Raw genomic sequence first — 24,558 nt, forward strand, 5'->3', positions numbered from 1 at the left:
ACGACAAAGGAGATACACGTTGGTGTTAATCTGCTCCCGATGTTCTGCTTCTTTGCAAATGTCTTCCAACAATCCTCCCCACAGCTCACCGTATCCATCCCACCTCCAAAAGCTACAGTGGTGAAAGAAAGAACACACCCCTTCCCCCAAAGAAAGCCTCCATATGTTAGTGTGTGTGTGTTTATGTATGGGTAAAGAGATAAAGATGGATCCTATACACTGCTAGATGTCGTTTCTTTCAGGTGGCAAACTGCCACCCTGCTGTCAGACCCCTCTCTCTCTCTCAGATCTCTTCAATAGCCACTCATCCATCAGAGCCTTCCGCTCCAGCAGCTATCACTCAATACCCCAGTGGTGTTGAGGACAAACAGGTAATGCATCACCTTTTCCCTTTTCATTCACCTTCGCTGACTTCCTGTTCAGTTCATCTATCGTGGTAAAAACCCAAGTGACTTTAGAACAAATCACAACTTACAGAATAGTGTCCACCACTGAGCACCGGATACATATCAGCTGTGGGCAGGTTGCTGAGGACAAATCCTGGCTTGAAGATGGTGGAGAACCAACCAGAGCTAAAAGCAGTGTGATTGTTGAACTGATACTCATCAGGTGGCTAGAAAACACGACTCCAAATGAATGCTACTGTTGCTGCTCAATGGGTTAATAAGCAACTGCTAACAACCTCGCCGTACTATATAGTTTTTGGGTAATACGCTTATTCATTTTCTAGTGGAGGGGTTAGATGTCTGCTTGTTCAATATATGTTTACATCCAGCAATCAGTTGGCAAGACTGGAAACAGGAGGAAAGGGTTAGCTCTGTCAAAATGTAACTGAATATGACTGCCATCATCTCTCAAGATCACACATTAACAAATTATGTCTTGTTTGTTTAATTCATAAAAAAAAAAACAAGTGCAATTATGCAACTAGCTATTCCTGGATACATGGAGTCTTGTTGTCACTGTGAGGTTGCTTCATATTTACCGTGTACACGAGAGTGGTATCTTGTCATTTAACTGTGCGTCAGAAAGCCAATATTTCCCAAAATCAATAACATGGCAACGATGTGCTCACAACTTATTTCTGCAGCCGGAAAGAGGCCAACATCTATTATTGCAGCTTCTAGAAACCTGTTATTGTAACCTTTTCATTTCCTCTCTCAGATTTCTTTTTATTTCTGTCCGTCAATAGCCACACGTATTTGTGTTGTCACAGGTCTACATCTCACCTAGCGCTCTCTCTGTTATGCTACATTCGATAACCAGGTCGCTCAAAGCAGCTCTACTGGCAGCCGCGGTGAGGTGTTAGCAGCATGCTCGCACAGTGAACTCCCAAAGTAAACCAGTAATGAGTGTGAATTCACAGTGAACAGCTTTCCCCCCCCCCTCCCCCACTGAGCAGATCCAGGATGCTCAGGTCTGCCAGCTTCGCATTTGGCTGCTGGTTCCGTGCAAACTTGTCTCATTTACACACTTTGTACAGCATCTTCCCATGATGCAATGGGCTTTACGGAGTAAACAAAGCTTTGAAAGTTGGACCAGAGTAGCGGGTCAACTCTTAAGCTGGTACAGGCTAACTCTGATGGGGCTCTAAGCTCCCGGTCTACACCTGCTTTTATTTCCTCATCCCTGGCTTATGCATCCTCAGTAATCAATTTTAACCTCACTTGCTCTTTATTTACAAAGCTCTTTGTTGCAAAGGACTTTCTCTAATCTTAAATCTTCTAGGTTTCTTCCTCTGGTCTCTTCAATAAATAACATGTTATGTTATTTATGCACAGGGAGATAAATACAAACAAGGTGAGAGTCTCTCTCTCTCTGGGAATGGCTGTGCTGTGGATTTTTAAAAAACAAATCTCAGAGTGCCAGGGGGTCGATAATAAGGTCGCATTAGTAAAATCTATGTGGGTAATTGCTATGAAAATATAAATATTAGGCATTCAATATAACAAAAATGGAAAAATATGTAAGCGAGAGGACATAGATGGAGGGAGAGAACATTAACATTATACAAGGTTATTTAATATCATCCACAACATGGGTTGTTTATTCTGAATTGCTGCCAAGCACTTCAGCACTTAGTTATGACGTCAAATGTATTGACCTTGAAAAAGGCCACATTTGAATCCCGGCACAGAGTTTAAATACAATATATTGTTCTGTCTTATGCTGAGAGGTGTTTTCTCGTAATGTGATCCGACTGCTGGTGATGCGCATTTAAGCTTTTAGCATTCCCTGATTAACATAAATTATATTGCATAGTCAAACCCTACTTGGACAGCATAAATCATCTAATGACGTGTCCCGGAGGTATTAGTCATGTTTACAGTGTCGGTGTCTTTCTCTTTTTCTTTCTCTTTTCCTTGCTCAGTCACCCAATCTCCTTCCAGCGATACACGCTGAAATAATACACTGTTCAGACATCAATTTCTATTGGTTCTTGCCTGAGTCTATATTGTTAGTGAAGCCTTCTGTATACCTTTTAGTTTTTTTTGAGTATGCAACATTACTGATTTCAGCTCCGCGGTTACACTGGGACCGACCCTCTGTCAATCAGTTCAAGCCATCAGACGTAAGCGGCCTCAGCTGGCTGTCAATAAGGACATCTTAATTATCTCATTAACTTTCGACGCGAGACAATGTCTCGCGATCACAAATTAATTATCTGGAGCTCATATTTAGTTTTTCCTGAGATACTGATTTAATTATATTATTACTGACGGTCAGTCGGTCCACCACTTTGGTCCAGACTGAAATATCTCAACAATTATTGAATAGCCATGGAATCTTGGAAAAACATTCATGGCCACATGAATGTTTTTCCAAGATTCCATGGCTATTCATTGAGTTTAGTGCAACTTGACCTCTGCTATTGTGAGGTTGACGTGGTTACCTGCTAAACATCATAACATCATGTCGCCATTGTCATTGTAAGCTTACGTTAACGTTTAGTAAAGCCTCAGAGAGCTGCTGTCATGGCTGTAGACTCTTAACATTGTTTGATTTCGTGGTTGTTTCATTGAAGTCTACTTGCTTGACCTAAAATGCAACTGCCCTTAATGTCCAATATTTCTAAATGATGCCCACAGAGTTTCTGCTTCACACATACTTTGCCTGAGATGCCATGAATGACTTCTGTGCTGTCCAATGTTATGCACACTTTAAGTATACTTATGATTAGTAGGGCTTCAAGTGTACTCAAGTATGCTAAGATTAAATATACTTAGCATATTTATTTTGGGTGCACCCCCTCTGCACGTCACCTTTACTTTTCCTTTAGTTTAAGGCTTTATACCACCTTACTTTTTGCCTCAAGGGCAATAACAAATGAGGCTTGCTTGCGCTGTGGCTAAACCTACAGCTTATTAATAGGAATAAGTTGAGATCACACGTATTGAAAATATAAACAGCACATAGACTAACGGATACATACAAGCTCCAACAACCCGTACGCAAATGAGCATTTGAGGAATCGCTTTATTCTGAAGCGTTCAGCGTCATACTGCTGCAGAGTTTAGTGAAACTGATGACCTGAACGAAATCACGCGGCGATGAATAAATAACCATCTTGTGCAAGAATCAAATTCTAGATTTGAGCATTAACACGGTTGTTTTCCATCAAAACCATCGCCATCAGATTGTCAATGCAGGTATCGAAGAAGGATGTTCAAATGTAGACCACAGTCTGAAAGCCAAGCAGCTGGTGGGACCACCTCAAATAACAGTCAGAGGAGAGTCTAATACATGTGGGTACATCCTGTCTCCTTAGTAGTAATTGTTTTGTGTGCATGTGTGTGTGTGTGTGTGTGTGTGTGTGTGTGTCATCATAACAGATGAACGTTGCTGTCTGCAGAGATTGACTGCTCGTGTAATTCCTGCAGAAATTAAATGTTCTCTGGATATTTCTTTAAAGAATATTCAGCCTATAGGAGAGAAAATTGCAACGATATTTGGAGTTGATTGCCTTCTATATTTCTGCTGAAAGTCTCTCCTCCACCACTCAGCAAAAGCACAGAGGAGAGGAGGAATGATGATCTCCTGCTGGTGCTGTGGTATGCATGTTTAATAGATGGAAGGATGAAAAAGAGATGAAGCCCTGCTCAACCACTATGGTTATATTATTTTTTTTTAAAACAGTTTTAGAATATTATTTTCAGCTCGTCAAATGTTCAGCCTGTATCCCATCTGACAGCAACTAACATCCTCATTTACAGAAAGTATCCTGCTCCTTCTTCTGGCCTCCAGCACACTATACCGTACGCTTCATACAGCAATATATACTTTGTGGTGCCGGTAATATAGGTAACAATATTTCAAACACAACTGCTAGTTTTCTCATATTGTTCTAAATCAGCAGTTTTGAATAACCTTGAATACCAGGTAAATTATTTGGTAACTACAAATCTGCTGATTCAATCCCCTCTAGAGATGCACTGGGGGTTGTGCTCATGGGCAAGGTCGCTTTCTTCCAAATTGAATGATTAAAAAAAGAGTCCATGTATACAGTAAATCTCTAAGGAGGGGATAACGTGCACAAAGTAAGGTCACGCAGTGGGAAAACATAGTGTACGTGCTTTACAGCAAGATATATGAACTAGTTCCAGCTGACGTGTGGTCGACTTTGGAGTCGCTTTGATCCGCCCAGCGAAACTCTGAGGTCATCGTTGCTTCAACCACAAAGACTCAGAGGTTTAATACATGTAGACAGATGTAAGGGTACAAGAAAGATCCCATCCAGACATTTTTTTAAATATAAAGACATATAAAAAATATCCCTACATGTGCCCTCGATGGACTGGCGGCCTGTCCAGGGTGTCCCCTGCCTTCGCCCTATGTCAGCTGGGATAGGCTCCAGCGCCCCCGCGACCCTAATGAGGATAAGCGGTATTGAAAATGGATGGATGGATGGATAAAAAATATTCTGTCTTTCAAAAAAAAAGTTGAATTAACTTTTCAAGCATTTAAAAAAAAATGACATCCCCTTCCCCCCCCCCCCCCCGTCTCAGTTTTGTGGCCCATTTTCTGCACTTTATTAAGGGCGGTGCTGTGTTAAGTTCGCAGCCTCCTGCCTGCCACAGTTTGTGGGCTCAGCGTGCAGATAATTAAGGTTGAGGGTGGACAGCTCCGTACAGCGCCGCTGTGGCAGAGCTGTGGACCGGGGCTATTCATTTTCACGAAGAGGGAACACAGCGGAGGCGAGATGGGAGCCACTGGGGAGCTCTATAGGGGGCTGAGCCGTACGGTGCCACGAATAGGGAGGCTGTGAAGATGTGGGAATGGAGTACTCTATTTACTTCATTCCTTTCAGGGCCGGGAGAACAGCAGAGACTCCATTGCTTACTTTCCTCCTGACTAGTGCCTCATTTTTTACGCAGCTCCGGAGGTTTGTTTCAAGCTGTGAAGCAGTCTGTGCTTCCACAAAGAGGTTTAGCTTAAGTGGCTTTTTCTTCTACCTGCTGTAAATATTACAGAGGATTGAAATCCTCTTCATCGCTCCTTGTACCCACTCCTTTTTTTTTTCCCACTGTTTACTGTCCGTATACCCGTTGCTTGCACTGTGCTCCTGTCTGGAGTTTGATGTTTTCGTTTTGTTTATTTTGTGCATTCGAATACCAGTGGGCATCGAGAGTGAAGTAGTTGAGGGACTGAGGGATTCGGAGCTATAAAGTCAGATAGATATGAATATGAGAGCCCTTTTAGTTCTTGCCGGGGAACTCCAGGCCTCTGCTGCTGCTGCTGCCGAGCTCCTTCTTGCTTCCTCTGCAGCACTTCTCAACTGAGGGAGTCCTTTTTATTCCAGCATCTGTGCTGTGAAGAGAAACACCAGCTAACTAGGCCACTGCATAATAAGCAAGAATAGCAGCAAAGAAAAAAGTGAATACAAAAAAAAAAGAAAAGATGAAAAAATAAGCAGTTCACGGGGGGAGCTTACACAACTGCTGACAAATGTATTTCTCTAAGCAAATATTGTCTTTATTCCTTTATTGCAGATGCAGTCATTTATTATTGCTTACATTTACCTATAGCTTCTGCAGAGGTGCATCCGAGTTCACATCTCATTTTGGCCCCTGAGCTATGCTGTCATGTGACTGACAATGCACCTTGCTGACTTTTCGTTTGGTCGGCATCTCAACTGCAGTCCAGGGATCACTCCTGTTGCTGCAACATTTCTGTTATGCTCAGCATTTTAGTTCTTGATTTACTTTGTCAACAGCTCCATTATTGTCGTTTAGGAAGTGCCAGTCTTCACCGCTTCTCTTTCATGCCTTTTCACAATAGTTCTTTCTTGCATTTTGCGGTGTTTTTTTTGTGCAATGTGGCTTTAATGGATTTTTTTTTTTTTTTTTTTTGAATAACAATGTGACCCAATGGGACAATATGACATGGGCATCTCGTAGTGATGAGTATACAGAGAATTATCAGATGAATCTGCAGCTCCGCTCAGCTTCAGGGAGCTCCGTAACGAGTTTCAGCTCATCGTTCTTTGGCCGCAGCAGGCAGCTGTTTTCAGCAAAAAGGCCACTGCACACCAGCTGCTCAGCACCAAACAGCAGACTGACACAGTTAGCAACTAATAGCTGGTGAACACAGTTGAGCATTTAGCAGCCAAAGAGCCATATATTTCTGGGAGAGACCAAAAACCAGAAGTAAGTCAGTCAAATCAAGTTAAAACACACTTAACTGACACTTTCCTGCATTGTCTCTCTCTCTCTCTCTCTTTCTAGTGTAGAGCATGACTTTCGGCTGCAGGAAGGGCAGGTGGTACGCACATGGAAGGTAGGCGACCCCCCTGAGGGCTCGCCACAGACCCCGACCCCCCAGCCCTCCACACCCCACCAACAAGACTCCCCTCAGCCGGTGCGACCCCCTGCCACCACCAGGAAGAACAGGAAGAAATGTTTCTGGTTCCTCTGAGTGCAAGCGGATTGGAGAAAAAGACATTTTGATACCATAATGCACTGCGTACCCTTCCTCAAGAAAAACACCTGCAAATGATAAACTATGGAGACATGGAATGAACTGCAGGATGGAAATACATTAAATGCAAACGTGAAACTGTGGGAGGAGAAAGGGTCACAAAGGTTATGCATATGTTACTGTTGGAGTTGATGAGAATGGTTTGACTGGGACATGTTGTTACTGCTCTTGAAATGCCTCTTCAGCACTTACAGGTTTGGTTCTGGTGCAGGGAAGTAAAAGTGCTGAAGTCAAATAAAAGCAAAAGTTCGGACCACAATGTTGAGTCACAGTAGCAAGCGATTAGGAGACATAAAGAGAATATATAGCGGGTGGAACGGGGCAAGGGTTAAAAAGGCAATACAGCAGAGAGGATGAAGTATATTTATAAAAGATGAAATAAATAAAGTTTATAGGTAAAAAGATAAAAAGAAAGAGGAAAGATTCATCTTCATTAATGGACTAATGAGGGTCAGAACACCAGCTTTTATATCCAGAGACATTTAAAATGAATTATTATGACCTGTATTTAAAACTTTTAATATATTGTAATCGATAACAAATTACTACACGTCTACATGCACATACAGCACACACACACACACACACACAAACACGTACATAAACAAATTAAGTGACATAAAAGGCATATATAAATTGAGACATTGAGTGAGTTGAGCTACTCTGCTTGGATGCTATATTTCAGATATGGATTACAGCTCTATAAAAGTATTTTACCACAGCTGGTTGTGTGTGTTTTCATTCCAGGTTCAACATGTGTAAGAAGCATAAAGCACATTATTTGTTCTCATTCTGTCAGTCCCAATATTCCTGTATTCACCTGCCTCTTAAAGCCCCCCTTGCAGAACAAGCCCAGTCTGAATCTGGTTGTGGTGCACCTTTGCAAAGGTATAGTTCTCAAGCTGCAGGTGGAGATATACTCATGGGCCAGTGGTATATTCTAATAAGATTGCAATAAGCCAAATCTGAATGGCTTGTTGAATTACATGTTTTCTGATTTAGGAACCCCACAAAAAAGATTTACTGGGTGGTCTTATTTCACAGTGTGTGAGTTAGTAGGCACTCCAGACACCCAAATGTATGTGCACAAGCTCTGAAGTGAGTTTTTAATGCTAATTCCCTTTTAAATGAAACCATCAGACACTCCGAGACCTCCGAAATGCGACAAGATGCTCCAAGTAAAAAGAGGTTGGAAACCACGAGTTTAATCTTTAACAATGCATTACATTTTATAAGCTCACCGTAGGATTTAAATGTACAATTTGAATATGAAAAGTACCTGGTGGCTACAACAGTTGAATAAAAGGGAGTCAAAATTAGAAAAATCATTCACTTTGAAAGGTAGTGGAATATAAAGTAGCAACAAAGGCAAATACTTGAGAGAACTAGTACATGTCAGTTACTTTCCCCTACTGGCTATTGTTATTAGACATTTCATGAGTCACTTTTAGGACACAAGGGGAGGTAAATTACTGCGAAATAGAAAAAATTTCTTCGACACAAAGAGCAGACGCCTCTCAGTCCTCAGATGGCGGCTCAGACAGCCCACTTTCCTGGACACTTCAGGGCAAGTCTCTGGAAATTTAGCCTCAGCTGTTTGATGGCTGTGAGAAGCCCCAAATATTACTACTTAGTAATTCATGACACACATAAGCTGCTTCTATGAGGCTCTGAGGTTGTGCGAGATCCTGACCCAATTTATTTCGAACTTCGCAGAGGGTTAGCTCTCAGTTTGTTTGCCTGCTTGTTTGGCTTAAGTAGTGCCAGTTTTCACTCAAACAAAGCAGTTTGAAACAGACTCTGTTTTGTTTCTGCCGGGGAGAGAGTTATTGGATGGAATATGCATCCGTGTCAGGCAGGAGTCCACAGTGTTTCATGTACTGGACTTGCAACTGCCACTTTTTCTCTCTGGGTGGTCGAAACATGAAACATGCACACATGTGCACGCACACACACACAGACACACACACACACTACCCTAAGCTTGTCCAACTGAGGCCCCCAACGTAGCTCTGTGTCCTGCTGTGCTGCACTGAGGTGCACAAGTTGAAAAGGATTTCGCTGCACGTACCATCGTTTGAAAATAACACATTTAGACACAAACCCTGTCGCGCGCACAGTCTCGCAACCACACATTTCCACACACACACACACACACACACACACACACAGCTAACATATTGTTCTCATACAAACACAACGCATTATCTCCCCCGCAGTTGTTTCCTCTCTCTCTCGCTCACAAGCAGCCACATGCTCCCTCCTGGTAGCTCTGTGTGCGCCGCGCAATGCTGAGAGGAGTGTAGAGTTGTCAGTCATTAATCTGCTACAGCACAGCCTGTAATCCTGATGACAGAGCAGAGCGGGCTTACAGAGAGCAGAGAGGATCTGAGCCCAGCCTGGAGTGGGGAACAAAGGAGCTGGAGAAGACTGGCTTTGAATCCATAAAGAGAAAGGAAGTGTGTGTGTGTGTGTGTGGGGGGGGGAGGGGGGGGGGATTCTGGGGTGAGGTAGGTAACTATTTTGTCAGCAATGCTGCAGTGCTATTCAAGAATGCTGCCACACACAAAAGGGAGCAAAGCTTTACATGGAAAGCAACCGTTGCTGCCGGCGTGTCACACTGACACATGAGGTAAACGGGGCTCCGGTCATTATGGAGCACCAGAGAGAGAGAGAGAACAAGCCTATTCAAGGGGTCTCTTCAAAGAAACATCAAGGGTCAAAGTCGGGTCACGCAATTCGGTGCAACATCAGTCGAGGCACGACTTAAAAATGAAGGTGAAGAAAAATAACCATGTCTTCAGGCATCAACAGCCGTGCATAATGGGCACGTGAAAACAACTACAACGGGCCTCTGCGTGCGGAGAGGAAGCAGCAAGGCTAATGCTGCATGAGTCATTGAGCTTAGGCTGCGATAGAGATATTATGTTTCACTTTACCACACTACAACTAAAGAGGTCATTTCACAGTCAATCAGGCCGAGAAGTCGGAGGCGCTGGAGACGTAACCTGTCCAGCGCAGACATAATATCATTTGAAGGCCGGTGCAAGGAGTCTTTTTTTTCTTTTCTCAATGACTTTATAATGATTCCGATAAACAAGCCCCAAAGATGCGATGATACTTGAAAGAATTTTCTTTCCTTTGAACTGAGATAGGAGCCTCATTAGTGACCAAATAAAAGAAAAATATGGATTGGATGTGGACCAGGGGATCCAAATTAAAAAATACACCCACATATACAATGCCTGGGCATATCCTCTGGCTCGGCTCTCTAGATTTCAGAGGAATCACACACACACACACACACACACACACACACACGGTGTCCCGGTTATATCTACACGTGTAGCACTGCAGCACTCCGTGTGTCCGTGTTTATGTGTGTGTGTGTGTGTGTGTGTGTGTGTGTGTGTGTTTCACTGGGGCATGGTAAATAATGAATTAAAAAGTATCCATTTGAAGACGACCTGCCAAGTTTCTGAGTCAACTGCAATAGCTGCAGATTGGTTTAATAAATTATGAGCTAAATTCTCCCCTGCCACTGCTGTCACTGATGCAAAAATGGGCAACGAAATGTAAATACATCGAGGGCTGGGCAGAGAAGGAGAAACACTGCAGACCTGCGTCACCGCGGTTCTCCACACGAGGCGAGTTGTCTAGCAGGCTGGCTTGGGAAGAAAAATAAATATCCAGTGTGCTGAATTTGTCAATAAGTTGCATATGTTTGGATTAGTTAAGATTAAGAAAAACTTCAGAGTAGATGGCACACGCAGGAAACGAAAAGAGTGGGATGATATCTGACAAGGACTCAGACTCTATTCGAACCAGAGATGCTGGAGGAGGAACATGAACATATAGGAGCGGAGAGCAAAGTGTTGACTGTGTGCTCATTCCTTCACTTTCAATGACTGCTGCTTAAATGTTTATGTTATGATGTGTGAGCAGCATCGTGGCGTGTACACTGTTTAGTGCACTCATACATAGGTTCATGTTAAAACTAGGATTCTCCAAGCTGCATGTGGGCAATTGTGTGTGTGTGTGTGTGTGTGTGTGTGTGTGTGTGTGTGTGTGTGTGTTTTCTTTTACACTTGGACATTCCAACTCGTATGGCGTTTACCTTTATTTTCCTACTCCGTTTCAAACCTGCCTCCCAACAGAAGGTGGGTCAATCAGTCCGTTTGCTCGAAGCAGAAATTAGGCCATGGTCAGACTGAAGAAATGCAGCCCCTTAATTACTTTGATTGTGGCTGGGATGCTGACACCCGGGGGTGCCAATCACATACGTGGAGTTCATGTCGCTGTCCCTAATGCTGTTCCAGTCCGACACACATTATTTTTTAAATGGTTTCTTTAAGTCGCACGTAGTGGTTGTGTCAGTTAATCACTGACCCCCCCCCCCCCCCCCCCCCCCCCAACACACACACGCACACACACACACACACACACACGAGTGACACATCTGACAGTTCATAAGCTAAAGAAACACAACTGTTGAATCCAGATGACAGAATTCGCGGCTTCAAAAATGTGAACTATACTTAGTTCGCAGCAAAACTCGTGTCGCAAAGAAACAATGAGAGTTTTATAAAACAGTAACAAAGTGAATAAAGAATAAAGAGTTCATATGCCTGTGCTGCCTGCAGGCCAGTCAATGTGCTCGGGAACACGTTTGACAATTATTTTCAGGGGAATGTGTCACTGTTGGAGAAGAGTTGTCTGAACATCAAAGTCAGTCTCTCCGAAGAGGCGTTAGATAACTTCAAAGTCCTGGCACTGCTTTGCCGAGAGGTGTTTTTTCTTTTGTTTTCTTCAGCTGGTTTGTTTTCTTCTCCGTTGTGGAGCAGATGATAGAGGCTGTGAGTGCACATTGCGTCACCAGCCTGTTCTTTGTTATTGACGATTCACAAGGTCACGGTGGACATCGAACGCGAACTGAAGCGCCGACGCATTCTGGTTCCCAAACGGGACGCTCGGAGCGACCGTGTTCACGCTGATTTCTTCTTTGTCTTATTTAGAGCTTGTCGCGATACGGTAAGTGACGATATAATAGAGAGAATTAATATTGACGTTTTGATAGTGACATTTTTCTTTGCTTTGCATTGTACATTTATCCTGTAATAAGTGTTTTGAGAGAAAAGTTTTGATGGTTTATGTAGAGATCCTTGGCTGCTTGAGATGGAAATGACTTGTCATTGTGGTTGCTGCTTGCATTTACTTGCGAGACCTCTGTAAGTCTCGCAATCAATATCTTGCTTTTTTAAACATTGCCTGACAACAACTTCTCCAGAATTAAATTAAGTTATGGATAAATCAATTTGAACATGTTTTGAACCGTTGAAGACTGAAAGCAAGGGTTAATTAGTGGGCTTCAGAGGTCGGGGAGGTAGATTTACTTACCTTTGGACAGAAGTCTTTGTGCCATAAGCTAGCTAAGTTGGCTCTAGCTTCATATTTAACGAACAACCACGAGATTGGAGTGAATCATAGTTCTGCATCTCGATACAAAGTCTGGCACAAGACGATTTACTGCCTTTATTTCCCAAAGCATCAAATGTGCAACTCTTAATTAGTCGGGGATCCTCCAACGACGTGCAGCGCACATCACATCATGAGCTTCGTCTACCTGCCACACACATAGCTGGTCTCTAGTGGCGTAATTATACGACTGATGCTGTGGTATTAATTGGAATTACTGCCCCGGAAGAATTTGATTAGTAAAATAAGTTATTCGTGATTTCCACCAGGCTTGGTCAAACAGTTCTTCATGAATAACAAAGAACGATTCAACTAAAATGAACACACTGGGACATTTCAACTCCAGACATTTGCATTTCTCCATAGTAGTAGTTTTAGCTTCTGAAACATCCATCCATCCATTTTCAATACCGCTTATCCTCATTAGGGTCGCGGGGGCGCTGGAGCCTATCCCAGCTGACATAGGGCGAAGGCAGGGGACACCCTGGACAGGCCGCCAGTCCATCGAGGGCCTTCTGAAACAATTAATATTATTATTATTATTATATTACACTAATCTGGCACTGGATGAGAAGATAAGATTGGATTTTTTCTGTAGTATTCTACAATATAATGAGATTACATCTCCAGATTTGATGACCATAGAATGGATTTCATTTAGTTCACTTCCTCCTCCAGTGTTTTTTAAACAATTTCTTTTTACATATATGCACCTTTTTTCAGTAGACCTTGAAAATACTTTGTAGTAGAGAATAAAATAAAATTGTATTTATTGAGTTTAAAGGTGGGCTGCACGGTGGTGTAGTGGCTAGCACTGTCGCCCACGGGTTCAATTCCCGGTCGGAGCGGTCCTTCTGTGTGGAGTTTGCATGTTCTCCCCGTGGCAGCGTGGGTTCTCTCCGTGGCAGCGTGGGTTCTCTCCGTGGCAGCGTGGGTTCTCTCCGTGGCAGCGTGGGTTCTCTCCGGGCTCTCCGGCTTCCTCCCACAGTCCAAAGATATGCTGCAGGTTAATTGATCTCTAAATTGCCCATAGGTGTGAGAGTGAATGGTTGTATGTCCCTACATGTGCCCTCGATGGACTGGCGGCCTGTCCAGGGTGTCCCCTGCCTTCGCCCTATGTCAGCTGGGATAGGCTCCAGCGCCCCCGCGACCCTAATGAGGATAAGCGGTATTGAAAATGGATGGATGGATGGATGGAGTTTAAAGGTATACACCACAGTCAGTGACTAGTGGGTTAGTTGCTATAATGTAGCAGATTATTTTACACTACCTTTTTTGGTATACTGTTATGGAAAGCATAACTAATTCAACCATGATTCATTATTTGCTGGATGATACACATTTATAAATAGAATAAATGAAGATATATATATATATATATATATATATATATATATATATATATATATGTATATATATATATATATGTATACTGCAATTTCTCACCCCTCAAGTTACAAGTCTTTCCAATCCGTGTTGAATTGCAACATTAATATTTAATAAGAATATCTCGATGGTCATTTTAACACACCATGAACGATTTGTTCTTATTGCTTCAGATTGACCCAGTTAAAGCAGTGGATTTTTAAATGCAGGGATATCACTTCACAATGCACAGACTGCTGTGGTGCCAAGGGGAAAGGCATTTGGCCAAAAGAAAAGAGGAATAAAAATCCATCCCTTTAAGGGAAACATTATTTCTAAATATTATTTCCCCCCCCCCAAAATGCTAAACACATCCTCATGGTTATAGATAAGGCTTTTCACTGAAAACACACCGGCCATATATACAAATCCATTTAGACAGTGACCACTACATCAGTAGAGTGGTCACACTGAAAAACAAAAGCAACTCCACAGAAGCTGTCATGCTGTTTTTCATTCAATTCACAAGATGGTAAGGGGTTGTTCAGGCGCAAGGAGGTGACATGAATGTGCAGGGGCTCAAAACACTTCAATACTGAGTACCCCGTCCTGTGGAACAGAGCAGAACCTACATGAAATAAGGTGATAGAGAGGTCATTCACATTAGTCCATTTGCTCTTTTCATGCTGATATCAGTGGTGGAAGACTGTCCTCTCTTCTCTTTTACTGAAGTAAAATGTACAATACAACCATCTAAAATACTCCCATTACAATGTCCTGATATCCAAATCCAGTAGAATAACTATTTCTGATTGTACCTAAAGTAGTAAAGTACTCATTGAGTGTAAAACTGTCTTTTAAATGCAAACACCTGAGAGGTTCAGGTAGGATAGGGAATGTTTTTTGGTGTAACTACTAACAACTCAAAAGACTTCTGAAACATGTGACAACTACAAACAAACAAGACTGGATCACAACGTAATCATGTGATGGTCTGATATTTCAAAAAAGGTTTTTCAACATAGCTTTTTTTTTAAAAATATATGTAGCCTATTATTTTTTTATACTACTTTGTCAATTTCAACGACGATTAAATTGAGGACCTTTTAAATCAAAAAACATTCATGTAATGCAATTTGCAGTATCTATTAGCCATGTTATTACCCATGTGCGCACGTGTTTTTACAGCGAGCAACAGGGGCCATTAATGAGTAAAACGACGGCTAATTGAATTCGAAGTGAGACGCGGAGCTGCAACACAAGGCCCCACAGATGGGGATCCTCATGAAGAACACAATGCAGTTGATCCATGGCTCCCGTGTCGGAGCAGTAATGTGATAGCCGGGACAACTTCAGCCGACCAGACATCCGTGTGAAACGTCTTCTCTTTTTTTTTCTTCTTTTAAATTTTACGACAGTCGACGTGAGTTTCGGCAATGAGAAACACTTTCCGTGGGAGACGCGTGACACACCTGTGGGGCTCAGTCTAATTAGCGGAAGCCCCGTTAACTGTGCCGCAATGGTGCGTTTTTCGGCGCTGTGGACGGGAATTCTTCTCCAGTTTTGTCGTGCAACGATTTTCACCAACGACTGGGCGATAAGAATAAGAGGGGACCCCGAGTCCGTGAACAGGATAGCAGAGAGATATGGATTCACTAATATGGGTCAGGTAGGTGTGCTCACAAGCACCAGGCAGAGGACAAGCAATTCTCAATTGTTGTCTTTGTAGTTTTAAAAAAAATATTTTTATTTTGAAGTTATTAATTTAGTCACTGTTCATGTCCTAAGGATGCTCGGAGGCCTGTCAGTCCACGAGCTCCAGGCCTCCTCTCATTGAAGGACGTTGAGCTCCAGCAAAACTAATGACATCTAGACACAATAATGTGCCACATATTTAGAAATAATCCTCTCTTAACTGCGCACTGTACATAGTCTCGATTGAATCAATAACATCAATGAGTTACTAGTAATGGCCCATCTAATAACCAAACTTCTACATCTCTAATGTCATAAAAAAACTATATTATCGCAGATATCCAACTGGAGTTGGAACATACATTGTTTTTAAATTTGAGATTAAGTGCAATATGATAGGAATAAAATCGAAATATAGAAATTGTTTTTTGTCTATTAGTCTTCTGTTATGCTATTAATAAGGGTACATCAAAACATATATCTCATCTAGACAGGAAACATTAAAACACAGTTGCATAGAAACACAATGCACAATAGAAGCTATTTTAAAAGGAGCACCAGGTACTCCACGGAGAGGACTGAATTGAGGTCAAATAAAAATATATTGCTACTTATTCTTGCCTTGAAGAATATTTAGCAAAGATTTTATATAAAAATATATAAAATGCTGAGGTGGCAAGCTGGCTTTAAAAAGTGTCGATCCTTACTAATTAAGAAATGTTATGGCAACAGGGACACATTATTTTCTTTAGATTTATTGGAATTTTGTGAAGCAATTCACTGCTTGCCATCTGCTTGGCAGTAATGTTTAATTTAATTTCTGTACAAGATTTAAGAAAATCATGATCATTTATGACGGTCAAAAGTCATTTTTGGCGCAGCCGTAGATGATTGTGTCTCAAAATGATTAAGAAGGTAATAAGCCTAACTGCTAGAGGGGGTGCTAAACTGCCCCTAAGCTACTGCAGAATGAAGTTTAGATATTAGCCTAAGTATGGGCGCCAAAAGTTTTTACTTTGGAGGACTCCTGGAGAACTTTTTAATATCAGAAGTCAGCGGCTGCTCATCTACATTACAACCCTGCTGTGATGTTCATCGGGGTGTGAGACGGATAACAAGCTGGCAAAAAAACCCACATTTTGTTCTCTCACCTCTTGTCTTTATTTCCTTATTCTGACCATATACAGTCATATTAATTATCCAAACAGTTGAACCTCAATTGCCTTTCCAAACCAGGTTTGCAAAGTGTTGCCAGAACTCCTTTATTCTAAAGAAATAATACTTTAAAAAAAAAACACAATCAGACCAGAGATGTCCATACACCCACAGAATGACCAAATACAAACTAAATCAATAAATAATAAAGCAAATAAATAAAACAGTGAGGTATAGAGGCCAGGCCCATAACGTTCTACACATGTGTTCTCTGGGGTGAGGTGCTGTAATGAAAGTTGCAGGTCTTGGGTCCATGTTTCACTACGGGGGATATGAGAACCTTTTGATGCTTACCTTTTCATATTGCTGAGGTCAGAAGTCAAAAGATAATTTCACTACGGAATCATTAGGGAAAGAATTAGGAAAATCATTTATTCTCATCAGTCACAGAAAATAAGCAACCTTATGACACCTTTTTTTTATTAAAAACACGTTACCTACAGCTACTTTTCTTGTATATTAGACCAATCTGTTTACGTCATGGCATCATGGACACACACACACACACACACACACACACACACACACACACGAGCAGCAGTGTGGCTGGAGTCTTGTGGCTCAGGTTTCTGTTGCCTGTAAAACTATCACAGGTGTAAGGTAGCGGCCTTAATAAAACACACCAAAGGCAGTTTCATAATTTAACAGCTGTTTATTACAGTGACAACAGGCAGGACGAGCGACACGCCTCCACCTAAAAACAAATTAATTTAGAGGATTTGATGTCTGTTTCACTAGATCGGAGACCTGAAGAGTTATTACAGCTTTCGCCACCGCGAAACGGCGAAGAGGTCCACTGTGTCCAATAAAGAGGTGGCCGTCAGCGTCGCCAAGGAGACCAAGGTATAGTAATGGGATATGAGGAGACGCTGCTGGATTATTAATCAGCAGCGTTTCCCCTCCCTCCAAACACATAAACACACACGTGTTCATGTACTGGCCCCGTCTACACACTTAAGAGCCCAGTACCACACGTTTTAAAGTGTTGTTTAATCTAAATTGGATCTTATTTTTTGTAGCTTTTGCCATTGTTTCTACCAGTAATAATAATTGTACACGCTAAGATAATTGCTGACATCTGAGAAAATTCTGCCATTTTCCAAAAAAAGAAGTTGGGACGATTTACAAAAGATAGAAAATTGACAGTGAAGTCATAAGACTGTTTAAGTGGACGTATTTACCGTGACGTCACCCAATGGTTTGTGGATTACAGGCTTGAAGCATTTTGAGGCATTTTAGCCATTGTGACCTTTTTGTATTTAGTCAACGCCATCTTGTTTTGTTTTTTTGTTGGTAATGACCTGCCAATCACAAAGTAGCCACACCTTATTTTACTGTAAATAGAATCATAATTTATTAAATGAACATCATGCTATATTGAATAGCACTTGAAACTAGCGAGTGAGACCACATTCTCGTGTTTACAATGTTTACTGAGGTAATAAATCAAGAGAAAAGTAGAGTCATTTTCTCATTGACATCTTAACAATTGGACTTCTTTTGCAACCAGAGGAGCAGTCTCCCCCTCATGGCCATTAGAAATAGTGCACATTTAAGAAACTTCCGCATTTGCTTCACTTTTCAGAGTCACAAGTTTCCGCCTCCCGTCAGTTCGAGAGCAATTCATCCTGAGGGTGTGGACCAGATTTGTGGAAATCCATCTAATGGTTGCTGAGATATTTGGGCTGAACCAAAGTGGTTCGACTGAGGCTGAGCCATGCGGCTATACATGTCCATGTCTCTACCTCTTGTGTTCCTTTTTTCAGGTGGAATGGCTCCAACAGCAAGTGGTCCAGAGAAGAGTAAAAAGGAACTCCAGAGTCGGTCACATCTACTCCTCCGATGAGACCAAACACCTTCCCACTGCTCATCCTCACTTTAACTGCACCCAGACGCTGCCCTATAACAATTCACTGTGGAACAGTTTGTGGTACATTGTGAGTCAGAGTTTCCTTTTCCTTTACTAAGCTGAAGTCTCAAACACAGACGCATAAACCCAGACAGGCGGAGCCTAGAATATACACCCTGATTTATTCTTTACTCCCAGGGTCTAACTTGAATGTCTCACCATTTGCTCCACAGCACTGCAGTGATGAGTCCAAAGGCTGCCAGTCTTGTATGAACATTGCGGGGGCCTGGAGGAGAGGGTACACTGGGAAGGGTGTGGTGGTGTCTGTCCTAGATGATGGTATTGAGAGGGAGCATCCGGATCTGAAGCCAAATTATGTAAGTGCCCAGGGATGGGACACTGTTCTCGGCAAGGGGACATTAATCATAAGCTATTTGGCAGAGCTCTTAGTGTAAGAGCGCAGAGCTGAGACAGATTTTGCAGGCAGAGCTTTTGGGCCAAAGGTTCGGAAAGGCCGGCCAACAGTATTGGAATGGACATTAAACGCCTGATGCACTTAACTGTGGACTAGACTGGTGAATAATGCTCTTTGTGATTTGTCTGATGAAACGGAGACAGATAGCCACCGGCATCTCACAATGTGCTGCTACTTACTATCCCTCTGATTCAGGATCCTTTGGCCAGCTATGATGTGACTGGACAAGACGAAGAGGACCCTTCTCCGAATAATTCCAACGACGCTTCCAACTAGTGAGTACTTCTTATTCCTAGATATCTCTTTGCAACTGTTTTGCCGTTTCCTTTCCTTCGTCATGATTCTAACTTTAATTAATTCCCCCTTTTCTCTCCACGTTTCCGTAATTGCATGCACATACGGATCTGCAAATGCCCCAGTCTGAATTCTGTCTTCTCACTGGTTTGATGTAACGGAAATAGCCCATCTTCTCCTCATGCATATGCATCTAACCTCATGTTCTGATGTTCTCCTCCTTTCTCTGAAGCCATGGGACACAGTGTGCAGGGATGGTTGCTGCGGCTGCAAATAACTCCCATTGCACGGTGGGAGTCTCTTTCCAAGCGCGGATAGGTGGTGCGTTCAAGTGACTTGGAACTTCTGGAATTGGGAAGTTTTGTATGTAATAGATTTCAACAAATAATTCTACCTGTAGGCATCCGTATGCTGGATGGCGATGTGACGGACATTGTGGAGGCCCGATCACTGAGTTTCAGACCGCAACATATTGACATCTACTTGGCTAGCTGGGGGCCAGAAGATGACGGGGCCACTTTGGATGGACCCGGGCCTCTCACGCGTCTTGCTTTACAGAATGGCATCAAAACAGTGAGAGAAAGAAAGAGTTTGTTTATGAAAAAAGGCTTGTTGGTTGCATGTGTTTGTTTATGTCAGCGTCCCCCCCGAGGCAGTGTATTTACTTCAAGGGCGTATTTTTCTTTCTTCATCTAATCAATGTATAAATATCATTAATAAATGAATCCCCTCTGTTTCGCCTCAGGGCCGGAACGGGAGGGGCTCTGTTTTCGTCTGGGCGTCGGGGTACGGCGGACGAAGAGGGGACCACTGCTCCTGTGACGGCTACTGCAGCAGCATCTACACCGTCTCTATCGGCAGCAGCACTCGGCGTGGAAGCCCGCCAGATTACCTGGAGCAGTGCTCCTCCACACTGGCGACAGCTTACACCGGAGGGGAGAAGGAGGAGATGGTGAGGCGCGTCTGTGTTGTGGTGTTCCCTTCATCTGAGTCGAGGTGTTTGTGATCCACGAAGTAACACCGTGTGCTTCTCAGTCGCCAGTTACAAGCACACTCGGCATATTGCGTCTTCACTGTAATCACTCCGTTACAGGTAGCCCAGATGACTACATTTATACTCGTCCTACACAGCCTGGAAGTATTTTAGTCTGCACAGCAAACAAGTGAACAAGCAAAAAATGTGAAACTGTCAACAGACAAGCACACAATGCAAACGTGTGTGTGTGTGTGTGTGTGTATATAAAGAATAATGTTTCCAATAATGCATGAATAATTTATTTACTTGGGTTTAAATGTCGCTTTTCCCTCAAGGGCATTCTTGTTTTCGTTATAATTGTGACATCAAGGTGCATTACTGACATCGCACCTGTAACTTGAATGATGAGGGTCACAGGTGTGATTTAACTGGAAAATGTGAATGAAAAATAAAAGAATTTTAGGTCAAGTCTGTCCATCCGATAACAACTGCAACTGTGACCGGCTCGCATCAGTTCAACTCCCTTTTCTTTTTCGGGCAGAGCGAAACACGTATTATGGAATAAATAATGTTATGATATTCATGTTGTGAGCATTGAGGGCATAGAAGTCACCCTCCCAGAGGGTAGAGTCTAGAGGAGCACTTCTGGAGACGACACATCTGAACAATCACTTGCATTATCTTTGATAATCATATTTGTAACTGTGGTTGGAGAAACAGTCCAGCTGCTTAAAGCTGTTGAAAACACAAAACACACATTTTCTGTGGAGCGGTGTTTGGGGGCGAGCAAGCAACAACTTCGGCAGTTGAGTGTGATCGGCTGAGACACCTGTCAATCAAGCAAATAGGCCCCAGACATTGCCGGTATGAACTTTCTTTTCCGGTGGAACTCAAATTTGAAAATCCCCAAGACACAAAAAGTTACATTTGCTATATGCTATTATACCCTAAAATAAAGGGTTATCGATATTATAATAATCTGGAAATTGGGGTTTCCAATTAATTTCAAAAGAAGCAGTATTTTGTAGCCCATTTGCACGAGAAACCTCACGAGGAGCTGCATCGCAAAGCACCTCAGCAGTTTCAGCGTGTCTAATTATACAGTAAGAAGCTTTGTAAACATCCTGAAAGCCAAAGATTTAAGCGGCCTTCCGTACCACGCCGGCAGAGACAATATGGCCAAATGACAGGCTTCTAAAAGTTGGAATAGATATCCTCCTGTGCAATACATAATCACCTAGTTCATTTCTTTTTGCATTGATTGGCAGTAATCTTTGTGTTTTGCATGGCAACCCACCAGGGAAGAAGGAGAACGTGATTATACACTGTGTAATTATGTGTACTTTCGGAGCAAGGCATTTGGAAAACATGTCGCTAAAATAGTAACACCTGCAAATTGACACACATTTACCATAAAATATGAAAAAAACACATTCGGTACAGCCCAATGGTAGACAAATACATATCATGTAATGCTATATATCCAAGTCCACTCCACTGAGGCCAAGTTGTGTGGAATGTCAGGTGAATACTGGTGTCCTCGACAGGTCACGTTGGGTCCACAGCAGAGCTGCAGCCGTGCTAAGTCAGACACTTCGATCTCCTCCTCCATAGCTACAGGCATCATCGCTCTGACTTTGGAAGCCAAGTAAGCAGCTCACGCACACACACGCACACACACGCACACAAAATCCATACATGCAGGCGCCATTAATTGGTTTGATCAGGTGATGAGACGTGTTTTCTCCGTCTGACCTTTTCTCAGCCCGTTACTAACCTGGAGGGATGTGCAGCATATTATTGTCCGGACATCAAAATCTCATCATCTTCTCGCTCCTGACTGGAGCGTTAATGGAGCCGGATTCAACGGTATTCCCACTGGACTGGGATTTCTAATTCCTCACACTTTATTATTTTTATTATTTTTTTTATTGCAGTATTTGCCAGCAGTTTGGGGAAAATTAATAATTTCATGATCGCTTTCGAAGCTTCTCCAAACTAATAATAAAGAAGATGAGCAAAGATGAGTTCAGCTTGATAAGCATATTTATAGGTAAATGTTCTCTCAGCTCTTTTTTTGGGAAACGATCAAGCAGTGAGCATACAAGCTAATGAGATACTGTGAGCAGAACAGTTATAAACGCCTACAAAGTCCCAGGAGTGTGTGATGTTTTTTATAAGCTACAGCGCCTTTTATGCCCCAGCTAATGTGGTGTGTGTATATACGTGTGTGTGTGTGTATGTGTGCGCGTGTCAGTGAGCCACCTCTATGGCTTTGGCCTGCTGGATGCTGAGAGCATGGTGAAGGAGGCTGAGCGTTGGAAACAAGTCCCCACACAGCACCAGTGTGTGGAGGAGGCTTCCATCCAGCTGAGCAGGTATCGCACCAACTGCTCTGCACTGCATCTCTACTTTTGAGTCGGGGCTTCCCTTGATTCCTCCCCTTTCATCGCACCGTATCTATTTCAGTCTCAGTTCACACATGGACTTCTTTCACATTTATAGATTCTTAGATTAATTTCCTTTCCTTCTCGTCTTCCTCGCCGCCGTCTCTCGTGCTCTCTCGTGTTTCTGCCTCCTCTCTTATCTCTCTGCCACTCACCGTGTGTCTTTTTATTCTCTCCCCCGTCTCATGACAGAGCTATTCATCCGGGCTCGCCGCTGACGTCTGTGTTTGAGAGCACGGGCTGCTCCGGCGAGCCCTCGCGGCGCGTCGTTTACGTGGAGCACGTCGTCGTCCGCGTCGCCATCGCTCACAGTCGTCGCGGCGACCTTTCCATTACTCTCGCGTCACCTTCGGGCACTGTGTCGCAGTTGCTCGCTAACAGGTAACGAGAGCAGCGCTCTGAATGTGTGGAACATTTCGCCACCCCCGCTCCCTGAAGCCTCAGCATACATACAGTAATCTATGAGCAACATTTTAGTTTAAAGCTTAGCTTATAACCGTTTAAAACATAACTCGCCACGGTGCTAAATTGTTCAATTTGGCAGCTTGAACTATTGGGGGCGGGCGGGGGGGGGGGGGGATTTGGATTTTGGCAAACGCTACTGGAAAATTGCAGGAGTCGTTTTAGGGAACTGGTACATAACCAAGTTTCTGGCAAAATGATTTTCTGGATATTTTCAACTATATGCAGTTCCTGAGAGACTTAGGTGTTGATTACTCTGTGACTTAAAGCACATTTGGGGGAAAAGTAAATCCATTTTTCTCAAGTTTTCTTTTTTTTTTAAGCTGCACTAATCAATACTTTTATAATGCACATTGGCTGTAGAATAAGAGGTAGTAGTAGTAGTAGTAATGTTAGCAGCAGCAGCCCCACTAGTATCATTTGTAGTAAAATTAGCAGCAGGAGTGGTAGTACTATTGTGATTATTTAATGTTTTGATTTAGGCCTCTTGACGACTCCCCCGAGGGATTTCCGAACTGGGAATTCATGACAACTCACAGCTGGGGGGAACGCGCAGCAGGGGAATGGACTTTGAAAATCCAGGATACTTCCTCTCAGAAGAGAGACAACACTGAACTAGGTCTGCTCTTCCTCTTTGTAACATCACAGTATTATGACATATACATTGAAGTTCAAAACGAACAGCAGCTAAAATACAGTGCAGGGCCTCCCGGGAGAGGCCTCTTATCTTGCTCTCTTCCTGTTTCTCTGCTGTTTTCACAGGGACGCTAAAGGAGTGGTCCCTGCTGATTTATGGCACTGTAGGCCAGCCGTATCCCAGGCATGGTGTGCGGGGAGCCAGATCGGCTGAGATATCGATGGACAGTGACCCCACTGAAGAATACAGTGGTGAGTCACGTACTGGTATTAAAGAGCCTCTTTTTCAAGCTCAGACGGCAGCTAAATGTTGTTTTTTGTTAGTTCAGGTAGTAAAAAATAAGCACCAACAGTACATCAGCATCTAGGAGAATAACTGTTGTAGCCATGATGGTGCGGTGACTTTGTGAGTATTTGCCCTTCTAGGACCCTGTGACCCAGAATGCAGTGACGATGGTTGTGAGGGGCCCGGCCCGCAGCAGTGTGTCACGTGTTTACACTTTGTTCTCAAGTTCAAGAACAGCACAAGGTTGGCATGATGACACAGTGTAAAGAACAGTTTGTAGGTCCGGAATGTTATACACAATACAGTATACGGTGATATTGCAGAACATATGACTCGCATGTTATTTAGTCCATATGTGTTTATATGTTGATTTAAATTCCTAACGGAAAACTTATGGTAATGAAA

General features: G+C 42.8%; 1 protein-coding gene across 1 annotated transcript in view; it reads left to right on the forward strand.

Moving 5' to 3' along the window:
- LOC117740703 (proprotein convertase subtilisin/kexin type 5-like) overlaps nucleotides 1-24,558 on the forward strand; it is a 60,558-nt gene that overhangs the window by 22,412 nt on the left and 13,588 nt on the right. The window contains 15 exon segments of the mRNA XM_034547236.1: nucleotides 15,304-15,487; nucleotides 17,467-17,571; nucleotides 18,495-18,665; nucleotides 18,811-18,954; nucleotides 19,248-19,327; nucleotides 19,579-19,667; nucleotides 19,747-19,919; nucleotides 20,092-20,298; nucleotides 21,870-21,970; nucleotides 22,088-22,191; nucleotides 22,580-22,700; nucleotides 22,962-23,150; nucleotides 23,714-23,850; nucleotides 23,994-24,119; nucleotides 24,294-24,396. Coding sequence (XP_034403127.1) covers nucleotides 15,304-15,487; nucleotides 17,467-17,571; nucleotides 18,495-18,665; nucleotides 18,811-18,954; nucleotides 19,248-19,327; nucleotides 19,579-19,667; nucleotides 19,747-19,919; nucleotides 20,092-20,298; nucleotides 21,870-21,970; nucleotides 22,088-22,191; nucleotides 22,580-22,700; nucleotides 22,962-23,150; nucleotides 23,714-23,850; nucleotides 23,994-24,119; nucleotides 24,294-24,396 — 2,034 coding nt within the window.

This window comes from Cyclopterus lumpus, chromosome 12, assembly GCF_009769545.1.
Source record: "Cyclopterus lumpus isolate fCycLum1 chromosome 12, fCycLum1.pri, whole genome shotgun sequence".
In the NCBI taxonomy this organism is placed as follows: Eukaryota; Metazoa; Chordata; class Actinopteri; order Perciformes; family Cyclopteridae; genus Cyclopterus; species Cyclopterus lumpus.